This window comes from Rhinatrema bivittatum, chromosome 4 (assembly GCF_901001135.1).
Source record: "Rhinatrema bivittatum chromosome 4, aRhiBiv1.1, whole genome shotgun sequence".
Lineage (NCBI taxonomy): Eukaryota > Metazoa > Chordata > Amphibia > Gymnophiona > Rhinatrematidae > Rhinatrema > Rhinatrema bivittatum.
Genome location: NC_042618.1, coordinates 15,338,280 through 15,350,503, shown reverse-complemented (window position 1 = coordinate 15,350,503; position 12,224 = coordinate 15,338,280). Strand labels below are relative to the sequence as shown.

General features: G+C 38.8%; 1 protein-coding gene across 7 annotated transcripts in view; it reads left to right on the top strand.

Annotated features, from left to right (window-relative positions):
• The window catches only part of PTPN21 (protein tyrosine phosphatase non-receptor type 21), a 191,305-nt gene that overhangs the window by 62,702 nt on the left and 116,379 nt on the right, over positions 1 to 12,224 (top strand). For all 7 annotated transcript variants that reach the window (XM_029597749.1, XM_029597748.1, XM_029597746.1 and 4 more), the window contains one exon: positions 4,623 to 4,720. In XM_029597749.1, coding sequence (XP_029453609.1) covers positions 4,623 to 4,720 — 98 coding nt within the window. The remainder of the gene's footprint in view (positions 1 to 4,622; positions 4,721 to 12,224) is intronic.

The window sequence follows — 12,224 nt, the reverse complement described above, 5'->3', positions numbered from 1 at the left end:
GCGTGTGGAAAAAGTGCGGCTAACCCCCCCCCCCCCCCCCCCCCCGAAATGCATGTTGATGAACCTATTAGTCACCCGCAATACAGAAAGTAATACAGAAATTAACAGAAAAGCAGAAAAAACTGCTTTTCTGTACACCTTCCGACTTAATATCATAGCGATATTAAGTTGGAGGCCCCATAAATTAAAAAAAAAAAAAAAAAATCTGCCCACGGGTTGGAAAACGGATGCGCAACTTTGCCGGCGTCCATTTTCCAGACCCACTGACGGCCGCTGCTTCTGCAAATAAGGAGGCGCTAGGGACACGCTAGTATCATTGCGATATTAAGTCAGAGGAACCGAAATAAAATTTAAACAAAAAAAAAAGTGTGCCAGCAGTCAGGTTAGGAAAAGGGATGCTCAATTAGCGAGCATCCATTTTCCTAACCCGTGGCTATGCACAGGTTAGGAAAACAGACCCTCAAAAAATTGAGTGTCTATTTTCCTAACCAGCTGACAGCCAGCTCTCCCAGGCGCCAGCCGCCGAGGAGGTGCTAGGAGCACACAATTTCCCCTAGCGCCTCCTTTTTACTGTGGCACCCAATTTAAATATTAAATTGGGAACCCGGGAGAGATGGATTGGTGCACGTTAAGGGAGTGGGTGCTCAACCATGAGCGTCTGTTTAACGTGCGCCGATATTGCATCAGCTTGATTGTTGGGCTTCTCAGCTGTCTGTCTTCTACAATCCCGTTGGTCGGGGATTTGCATTGATCATTTCTTCCTTGTCTGACTGGCTAGTGGGCTGTATTGCACACTACTGTGCGTTGGCTGGCTTCTGATTACAGACTTTGTCAAGGTTCATAAAGTCAAACCATACATTTTCATTGCTATCCTGAGAGTTGACTCCATTGCAGTCATCTGTAAAGCTGTGACTGGTTGTCTGTATTCCCTGTTACTGTCTGGACAACCTATCCAGAGGAGTCATTATTTTTGGACAAGTAACTTTGCGCAGTCTGTTCACATAAGAACATAAGAAATTGCCATGCTGGGTCAGACCAAGGGTCCATGAAGACCAGCATCCTGTTTCCAACAGAGGCCAAACCAGGCCACAAGAACCTGGCAATTACCTAGTAATCTACTCTTCACAGTAGAGTCTGGGTTGTTTTCCAATAAGTGCTCCACTGCAGTTGGCATCTTGGGACTCCCCATGTCATGGCAAATTCAGCCCAGCTTGTCATTGGGGAAAAAATAAGTTTGCTTACCATAAACAGTTTTCTCTGTAGACAACAGTTTGAATTAGCCATGCTTAATACCTACCCACATCCCTGGAGAGTCAGCTACATGGCTAGATTTAGTTCTGATATCCATTGAGAAGCTCGGAAAACAGTGTTCACAGGGAAATTTTCGCACATGCAGAGCAGCAAAAACTTTACTGAGCTAGAGAGATGGGGATGTCTGGTGCTGTTGGATGACATCACCCACGTGTTATGGCTAATTCATCCTGCCGTCTACAGAGAATACTATTTGCAGTAAGTAAACTTGCTAAACTGAGGCAGCAGTAATTTTTTCAAAGGCACAAACTGCAAGGCTTCAGGATATAACTTTTACGATTTTTTTCATAAGGTTTTTAAAGATTTTGTGTCTTTTGAGATTTTACAGGTAGCTATACATCTGAAGCCAGCATTTTATTCGTAAGCTTGGAGTTAGTAAGAACTTTTCAGCAGTAGTAATATTGAGTAAAAATGAATGTTTTCACCAAGAATCATCAAAAACAATTTCCTCTTTTATTCTGAATTTTCTGACTTTCCAAAGGAGACTTCAGTTGTTATGACTTGTAAATACTAATGTCTGGGTACTAAAAATGTGACTTTTTTAGTAGAAAAATTCAATAATGTATATATTGAAATAATTCTTTAAATGTTTTCATGGTGAAAGCATGTTTGAAAAGTTACAAATTCTTTGCTTTGGGTATGGCTATGCAGTTGTCAAAAGTTATGAAAGCTGGTGCAGTTGACAATTCCCATAGCCAATCTAGATTGTCCCACTTGTTAACATTTCCAGAATCAACCTCATTTTTTATTTAGATCTTGCTTTAATATTTATTTGTATGCATTTGATTTACTGTACATAGAAATTGCACAGAAAATTATATAAAATTGCCATGGCTCTTAACTTGCACATTTTTAAAATAGTGCTGGTTTCATCTAATCATGCAAGTTAAAAGATGCTCATAAAGCATGACAAGATTTTCATCTAATCCTTAAACCTAACCATGTTGCTTTACAAAGTTAAGTTGTTTTTATATCAGAGCGCACACACATGGAAATAATTACCTTTGACCTGCTGGTATTGTGGCAACTTCCAAGGACTGTAGCATAGAAATATAAGAACATAATGAAAGACGGCTGATAAAACTAATATGGTCTATCCATGCTTCAGTGATATTTTAAATAAAGGTTACTATAATAGAAAAATGTTCAGTTGTATAACGTAAGTAGTTGTAAGTATTCCGTTCAATAGAGCCATTTCAAAACAACTGGCACCATTCGCCATCACAGCTGCTTAAGATCCAATACACAGTTTTTGTTTCTTTTTGGGAGCTCTGGCCAAGCTTGTGAAGTTGTTTGGCATTTCAACTAATATGCTGGGATGTGTGGTGTTCTTTTTTTTTTTTTTTATTTCAATATTAACAAAGCAAATACAAACTTTGTAAAAGAAACAGTAAGGACAATAATCGAAAAGACTAATAAAAAAAAAAAAGTCAGAAAGCATCATGTAAGATGCATAGCTTCTTTAAATATCCTTACATCTAAACAATAAGAAACTCGTATAGGAAGGCTTAGATAAATAAAGGGAGCAATAAAGGAAACATAATAGGAAAAAACATTAACAAGGCAAAAAGGAGCCTATTACTAAATACAATTCAAAATTATTATTGAGATGCCTTGGGGACCGGAGAGAATGTTACTATTCTCCTTGCATGTAAAAAGGATTTAAGCTGCTCTGGAGAGAAGAAAACAAAAACAACTAGAGGGAAATTTAACAAAACATTTTCATGGGTATCTTTCCTCAGGGCCAGAACCCCCCCCTCCCCCGACTTCTTTCCTAGGTAACTCTAGAAATGTCAGGAAAAATTCTTACAATCTGACCATGAAAAAAGGAATTCAAATTTTTGAAGAAGACATCACTACACTAACATCGGATTCAGAAACAAAAGAAGTCAAGAGGGTTGCTCTTTCAGCAATTTCTGGTCCTGAGGTCTCAAGAAATTCAGTCAAATTGGTCAGATCTGGACCAAATTGGGCCACTTGCCCAGAGGAGTGAACTGAAGTTGTCAAAAAAGGTGACCTTATTTATTAAAGGAGACTTTTCAGAAGAGCTATTTAATACTTTAGCAAAATATCTTCTGAGATACGGGAGGAATTTTCAAGAGACTGTAATCTTTGAGAAAAGGACTGCTCTGTTTTGATTCAAAGTAGTTTGTACTGTTTGGATCTTGGTCACCTCTTGTAATCCCTGCAAGCTGATTTCCATGTTCCAAAAGCAAGGAGTTATATTTGGATACCTGAGGATCCAATCTATCTAGGGCAGAATCTAGTTTCACAGCAGTGACAGCCAGAACCTTATTAAAATGCTTCATAAGCTCCCACATGGTGTGCAACATAACCATAGCTGGCTTTACAAGTCCGCCTGGCAACTCACCCAGACCAGCTACAATAGATGAATCAGTCCCAAGAACAAACCTGGGAACAGCACTGGCTTGGGAGTCCGATGATAAAGCCTCCTCTCTCCTCCAGCGACACTCGTACCAGGAGTATGGGCTGCCAGGCATGGCTTCCTCCTCTCCCCCTGCCCAATTCAAAGAAGAAATGAACTTCATCAACCCACGCCGATAGCGCATCATTGGGGGAGCCAGGTCTCTGTGGCGGTGGGGAAATCTTGTTCACGGGGACTGACGGGGGAACCACCTCCCCTGGTTGGGCCACTGCTCCTTCGACAGAACCAGCAACAGGGACCACGACCCTGGAGAATGAAGACTTTGAAGACAGGAAAGTCCGGATGGCCTGACTGGATAGGGGAACAGGCTCTGCGGGGAAAACTCGTATCTTCCCCTTCCTCTTAGGTAGCATTGTAATTGCGAGGCAAAGGAATCAAAGGAGAGGCATAAGGTTAGTGTCCTCCGTCAAGCCTCTTGCAGTCATCTTGCCCTGCCCCGTGTTTATCCTTTTTTTGAGCAATAAAAGATGCAGTTTTTGGGAGGGGCACTTCCTGATCCAACCGCCTCACAAGGTTACCAGATTGAAGAAAACTAGATCCAGACTTTTCACCAAGGCGGCACCTGATTTGTGGAACACTCTTCCCCCTTCTTTGAGAACCCTCAATGCATACTTGGTATTCTGTAGCCAGCTGAGCCACAGGTTAAGCAGGTTGACAGCTGAACCATGAACTAAACAGAAAATCTGAGGGCTTGAGTATGATGGCAGAACACTAATTGTCTGGTCAGCTAACTTTATGGAAACAGAATGTAAAACCCCCGTAACAAATCAGGATCACCTTTGCAGTGGGTTTCTAATAAAGTAGGTATGTTTGTAGAATTGGGAAAAAAAAGCTAATTTTTTTGTGTTTAAATTTCTTTTTGTAGGTATCAGTATTACCTACAGCTGAAGAAAGACATCTTAGAAGGAAGCATTCCCTGCAGATTGGAGCAGGCAATTCAACTGGCTGGATTAGCTGTTCAGGGTAAGCACATGAAGTATGCTGCAGAAGGGTCAAATTAGGAATATGAGGCACAATAGATATTTCATCATAGGCTGAGCGATGGGGAGGCAGTAAGGGAACAATATTAATGAAATGTTGAAAGAGGATAGGAGACCTAGAGCCATATCCGGGCAAAAGAATTTCAAATATTTTGCTTGTGCAATGAATTTTGTATTGTGCCAGATTGAAAGTTCATGCTGAAATGCTGTCTGAGCCCTTTCACTGTTGTGGATGAGTGAGGTACATTAACAAGAACTGTAAAGGAAAGTTGCAGCAGAAGTGAGTGAGTTCTGAATTTTGTGCTGCTGCTTTTAAGTCTTTTTAGTGTTGTTTTTTAGGAATCGTTGAATGTTGATCTCTTTCCAGATGGAAATTGTTTATCCTGCTAGAGTTTACTTTCAAAATTGTCTGGCAAGAGTCAGAGGAAGTTTAATAGCTAATGATTCATGGGCACATAAATCATGGCTTTCAGACTGGCATTGCATTATAATTCAGTCTGTCTATTTGCTTTTAGCTTGTAAGGAATAAACTTGCATGAGGATGGAAAACTGGGAACTGCTGAATTCCCATTTGGTAACAATGAAAGAACCAGTTTGCTCTCTGTAATAGGTGACTAGGGTTGAGTAGAAGGCACACAGAGGTATTGTAGAACTAAGTTACACAGAATCTGCGTACAGGATATTTTCCTCTGTTTTATGTCTGTTCTCCACTGAGAATCAGTCCCCTCTCCTGCTGTGGACTGGAAATGGGGAAGGGTTACCATTGAGAAACTGGTACCCTCCCCTGCTGTCAAATATATGCATTTTTAAAAACTGAGCTGGCTGTCTCCTACCCAGCTCTGTTGGTGGGTCTGAGGTCACACTCTGGATGTGCACACCTTTTTTTTTTTTTATTTCATAGCCTAAATTTGAAAAGTTCAGTCTTGCTCGGTCTAGTATCTGTGGAAGGTTATTCATTCTTTGGTCTTTCATATTGATGTTGCAATGAATAGCTAACACTTATTTATTTAGCCGTTTTATATCCCGTCTTTCCAAGTGAAGATCACAATGGCTTGCATCATGACAGTTACATGACAATTACATCCACTTGATGTGTTCATATATCATGCATTTTAGCGAAATACATGACTAAGGTGGTCAGGGGTGGATAGATATGCAGGGATGAGGTAGCACTTTTATGACAAGGTGCCGGAGGGATAAAACGTTGGGGTAGAGACAAAATGTTTCAGATATATTTATTTGGGCTGGGTTGGAAAGTAAAGGGGTATCTTTAGTTAGGTTCTTAATGAATTTGTCCTTGAAGGGGCATCCTCTGTGTTCAGAAAATTTTAAGTTAGGTTATAGGCATTTTAAAATAGCCACGTTTTTAGGTCACGTTTGAATTTCTTTGTTTCTGGAGTCAGTGGTAGACTCTCAGGTAGAGAGTTCCAAAGTACAGGGCCTGCTATGGAGAACATGCGGTCTCTTATTTTTGTCAGATGTGTATTCTGTAATGATGGTACAGCCAGTAATCCTTTATGATGAGATCTTAATGATCTCTGTGGCTTGTATGGTTATAGCGCCACCCCTACAAGGCCAGTGTTGTCAGAATGGAGGGAGGAATGTATTAATGTTAAGACTTTGTAATGGATTCAAGATTGCATTGGTAGCCAGTGCAGAGCTAGCTGTCAGTGATTGCGAGATGTGGTCGAATTTCTTGGATCCTGTTAAGAGTCTAGCTGCAGCATTTTGTACTAGTTGTAGTTTTTTTGTAAGACCTTTAGGTGTTCAAGTAGAAGAGAACTGCGGTAATCTTAAGATTTTAAAAAGATGAGGGTTTGCAGCACTGTGCAGAAGTCTACATGAGTCAGCAAAGGTTTGTCTATGTAGTAATTGCAGTTTAGCACAGCCTGATTTGATAAATTTATTTATGTTTTTTTGCATTGTTAGGTTCTCGTCAGTCTGTATTCCTAAGTCCTTCACTTGGTCTTAAGGTGTAATATTGAAGTTACCCAGGTCAAGTGTCTGCGAAGACATAATTGGAGGATTTCTTCTTAACAGAATGATTTTAGTTATTTTAGTTGTTAGAGAGAGTTTGAGATTGGATATTCAACATGAATATCCACATGTGTGATGCCAGTGTCTGTACCGTATTTTCAATGGAAATGGTGCATGGTATGTAGAACTGAATGTCATCGGCATATACGTAGAAGTCTATTCCTAGATTAGATAATAATTTGCAGAGTGGAAGCATATAGAGTTGAATAGAGTAGCGGATATTGCTGAACCCTGGATACTGTCAAAGGCTGTCAAGAGGTCAGTTAGCACCAGGAAATAAGATTTGTCATTGTTAAATCCTTGTAATATGGGGTCGGTTAAGGATACGAGTAAAGTCTTGGTAAAGCGATTTTTTTCTGAATCCAAATTGTTTTGGATGTGGTGGTCATCTAGATAGTCTTCTATTTGTGATAATACTGCTTTTTCAAGAATTTTAGATAGAAAGGGCAGGTTGAATATAGGTCTATCATTTTCCCAATTGTCAGTACTGCTGGTTTTATTTTTTTAGGATAGGTTTTATCACTGCTTGCTTTGCCCTATCTGGGACTAGACCTTCCACAAGAGATTAAGGATGTGATTGTTGGAGTGATCGTGCTATGTATTAGTTTTAAGGTACTAGCTGGAATTGGGGTCAAGAGGATGATTTGCAGGTTTTAATTTAGAAATTATTTGCATGATTTGTAGTTTAGATATTTCGAAAGTGATCACTTTAGCTGGTTCATGATTTTCTTCTTGTTCTCTGTTTGTTGGGTATGCAGAGAATTGATTTTTTTAGTTTGGCTATTTTTTGACAAATGTTGGCATAGTGGTTGCAGGCATTCTTAGAGAAGCAGTTGTTGCTTGAGATAGAGGACGATGGGTCCTTGATTAGGTGTTTAATGACATCAAAGAGTAATTTGGAGTTAAAAATTACTCCATGAATCTGTTTAGCTGCTTTGATAGAAGACCAGTATTGAGAAAGTAGTGATCTATATTCAAGTGATTCTGATGTTTGGCTTTTCTACCAAAGTTTCTCAGATTTTCTCAATAATTGTTTTGCGTGTCTTAATATTTCATTGTACCAAGATTTATTTTGTTTAAAGGAACATTGATAGGATTAGATTTTGTTTGGATTGGGCTTAGGTTGTCTATTTCATTAACCATGATATCCCATGCTTCAAATGAGGCAGAGGCATTAGGAAAATTGAGATTGATTAGTTTAACTTCACTAATGTCAGCGACTAAATCTGGCTCTATCTTTTTTCTAAAGGTAAACGTCTGGTTATGTTTGGGTTTTGTATTGTTGTGCTTAGCAAATACTCTATATTTTATATGTCCAGCTTTGTGTAGGTTCAGTTACAAATTGTGACTATCCCATTGGTTCCATAGTTCCTAAACAGGTTTCACAAGCAGAGGATTTGTTTGTTCTATCAACACGTATATTAGGGTGAAGGGAATGCTTCGATAAGAGGTAAACAATCTTTTTGAAGAATTCCAGGGGGACAGTAATTGCCACTTCGTAAGAAGGGTTAATATCTAACTTGTATGGAATAAGTGGTTTTATTTTTATTTTTTTTAACACTAATAATTAGTAATCCCTAGCCTCTACCTTAGGCCTGGGGAAGTGAAAGATGTCATAATTGGAATGTTCAATTTGATTTAAGAGTATGTTATTGTTCAGCCAGGTTTTGGCAATGCAGAAGATGGCTGGCTTTAATTCTTAAAGTAAACCATTTATTAGTGGAATTAAAAAAAAAAAAAAAAAAAAAAAGACTGCACATTTAGAAGAAGCAGCGTGAACATTAGGTAGGAGTGAGCTTCTGTGGAGTTTTCTCGTGGGGTGGATTAGGTTAGTGTTTGTTTGCTGTTTGATTTTAGTGGATTTTAGATCTCCTAAGATTTCTATGCAAATCTTGTTCTCTTACTTGTTATGAGGTGTTCCTGCTCCATTTTCCTTGTATAGTCGGGGCAGAAGAGAAAAGCATCTGTAGGCTTCACTTCCTTAGTATTCATGGAATATTTTTAATTTGATTATGTTGTGACTTGTAGTCACAAAATTGTTGTAAACCTGAGTCCTTTTATTTATATTTCTTTCTTTCTTTCTTTCTTTAAGTGATTTTATATACCGACAACCGTTTGCACATCGTGCCGGTTTACAAGTAACTTACAACCAATAGATATATAGGCAACGCCTTTACAAAAAACAGTATGCAACATAAACGCAGTAACAGAGCAAGTAACTAAATAACTTGGGGAGGGAGGGATAGTGGGTAGTCGAGACAAGGGAGGGGGCAGGGGGAGGGTGAAACAAAGACACATAAGGATAAGTTATGTCCAGGGAATGGAGGAACAATTGGTATGTACACTGGTTATATACAAAATTGTATAAGCGCGAAAACAACAGTCATTGAAGTGAGGTTATATGTGAGGTTGTACAAAGTAACATTCTTTATATGCAAAAGGTTAAGTGAGACATTTGTAATTCCTAGGAGGGGTTAGAGGGGGTAGGTGTTGGGTGTAGGTCCTGATTGGGGGGTGTTGGTAAGAGATGATGGTAGGGTTAGTGTGTTAGTAGGTGATGGTGATGATTGGGGGTATGCTTGGAGGAAGAGCCAGGTTTTGAGTTTCTTTTTGAAAGTGGGTGTGGAGGTTTCGGTGCGTAGGTCAAGAGGCATAGAATTCCAAAGGGAGGGGCCTGCGAGGGAAAGGGCTCTATTGGTGGTGGAGATGAGTCTCGTGGATTTTATGGAAGGAGGAATAAGGGTTCCACGGAGAGAGGAACGGGTGGGTCTAGTGGAGGTACGAGGGAGGAAAGGTGGGTTTAGCCAGTTGTAATGTTCGTTAGTAATACTTTTGTGGATGAGGGTAAGGGTCTTGTAGATAATTTGTGAGTGAATGGGGAGCCAATGGAGATCAATGAGGGTGGGAGTGATGTGGTCTTTCTTTTTAACATTAGTGAGGATGCGTGCAGTAGCATTTTGAAGGAGTTGTAAAGGTTTGATGTGGGTAGCAGGGAGTCCAAGTAGGAGAGCGTTACAGTAATCAATTTTTGAAAAAATTATAGATTGGAGTACTGTACGGAAATCAGAGAAATAGAGAAGGGGTTTTATCTAGAACTGTAGAATGTTAGCAAATAAGGCCCCTCCAATCTGCTCATTTACTCTTCAAGTAGCAGTAATGCAGAGGCCTTTCTTCCTCTAGCTTTTATCTTCACTTCCTCACCACTAAGGATCCTCTACTTCTGTTTCTATTTTATGCTTACATTTTGCCTTTTCCTCCAAAGAAGGGGGGACCCAAGGCAGTTTACATCAAACTAGTACAATACAACATATAGAGGGCAATATTCAAAAAAAATGTAGAAGGAATAACTTATCCAGCTAAAATTAATGAAGTAAGTTATTTCTTTTTTTTTTTTTTTATCCTGGATGTTCAGTGGGCTAAATGTACTGCTGAATACTTTTAGCTGGATAACTTTAAACATTTATTTATTTATTTTATTTATTTAGAGGTTTTTATATACCGCAGTATGTAAAATATACATCACCGCGGTTTACAATTAACAATAAATTAGCAACAAGGCTTTACAAATAACAGAATTAATAAATATTAATTACATATAACAGGATTAACAGCAAACAGGCTGTATCGATCGTAGACCATCCAAAAGGAGAATGTTTAACATACAATAATGATATTGTAGACATTAAATCATTTACGAAACAACAATATAACAAACGAGAATATAATACAATAACGGTGCTGTGGGATCATACAAGTTCTAAATTGAATTGATGATAACACAATACAATATATCATGTTCAGGGAAAAAGGTAGCAGACTATCTTTTAAATATCGCCAGTTAAGTTTAGAGTTATCTGGTCTTATGTAAAAAAGTGCCTGGTTGGCCAAGCCTCCCCCAAACCCCTCTGACACTGTTTTATTGAAAGCTGGTGGAGTTGGGGGCTGGCCTACCCCCGCCCCAATCTGGCATAATTTTTAAGTGATAATCTCTTCTCTGCCTTCCTCAACTCCCATTCCAGCCCTAACCTTCCTGGTACCTTTCAAAAATACTCTTCTGCCAGGATCACAGTACGCGCCTGTCTCGATTCCGGCTAGCACTTTCTGTGTTGCTATTGACAGCCGTGTTGGAACTTATGCCTCATAACATCCATTACTTTTTCCACTAATTTTTAGATGGATAATAACTAATCTGGCAAAACTAGCTGGATAGGTGCCAGCGATTTTTGAAAACATATAACTGGTTAACTTGTGAGTTGTCTGGCTAAATAAATGCCTTTAAATATTTGCCTTGGTATAGATACAATAATAATAAAATCCCTAATACAGTCCTGCCATATCCCTACTATCGCTAGGGAAATGATAGCTGTCATGACAATAATAATATTCCCTTCAAAATAAAAATACAACATATTAGAATACATCACTAAAAATAAATAAATAAATAAAGTAAAATTAAAATTTCCCCAACAACCTTTACAAAACTTCCTCTCCCTTAGCCACAAACAAACAGCCCCTTTCTGACATAGAAGCACTGGCTTACTACCACCCGGGCTACAGAAAAGATTATCAGCTAAGAATCCTCTGTGTCCTCTCCCATGCTTTCTTCAGTTCTGGTATAGGTTTTTTCTAAACATTGCTTTCTACACTCTTTGGAAGGGAGGTGAGATTGACTCTTTTAAGCATAGCCATGCCTTCCAATGACCTCCTTTCTCCTTGGTTAAAGATTTTCTAAGCTGGAATGTTTATTGCTGATGTCTAAGAATACTTATAATCAGAGTTTGATGTCCTTGGATAATCGTCTATCATGAACAGAGAAGCCAGAGAGGATTAAAGATAATGTTGCTTTCTTACAGAAAACTGTAATTTACTCACCAGTTTGGCTCCTACTTCTTTATTGGAGTAAAAAGAGCTGACTTCTTTTTGTTCTGCTATTTTCTTTGAAAATGCAGATTTTGCCACAGTCTTCTATGTTTTCTTTCTGCAGGGTATGACTATTTATGTCTGTAGACTGAATATAGTTAAAATAAAACAAAAACTGTGGTTTTCTATCTCATGGTGGCTTATATTCTCTGTTTTGTCATTGCATTTTCTTGTGATATATTGAATTCTACAACTGAAGTATTCTGTTGTGAATTGCAGCCTTGCAGAATAAAAATCTTAAAACAAAAAAAAGTTTTTGGGCACATGATATTAATAAATGATTGCCTATTGGCACAGGAAAGTGTGGTGTAAAACCACCAGTGAATGTGTGTGCATTATAAAGCTTCAGGGGAAGAAAGTGTAAAACGATTTAGAAGACCTTATTTTTCCCCATCAATTGACATAATTTTATATACAAGTAACATAACATTTGCTATACAGGGTCAGACCAAAGGTCCATCAAGCCCAGTATCCTGTTTCCAACAGTGGCAAATCAGGCTTATCCCAGGGATAAGCAGTGGATTTCCTCA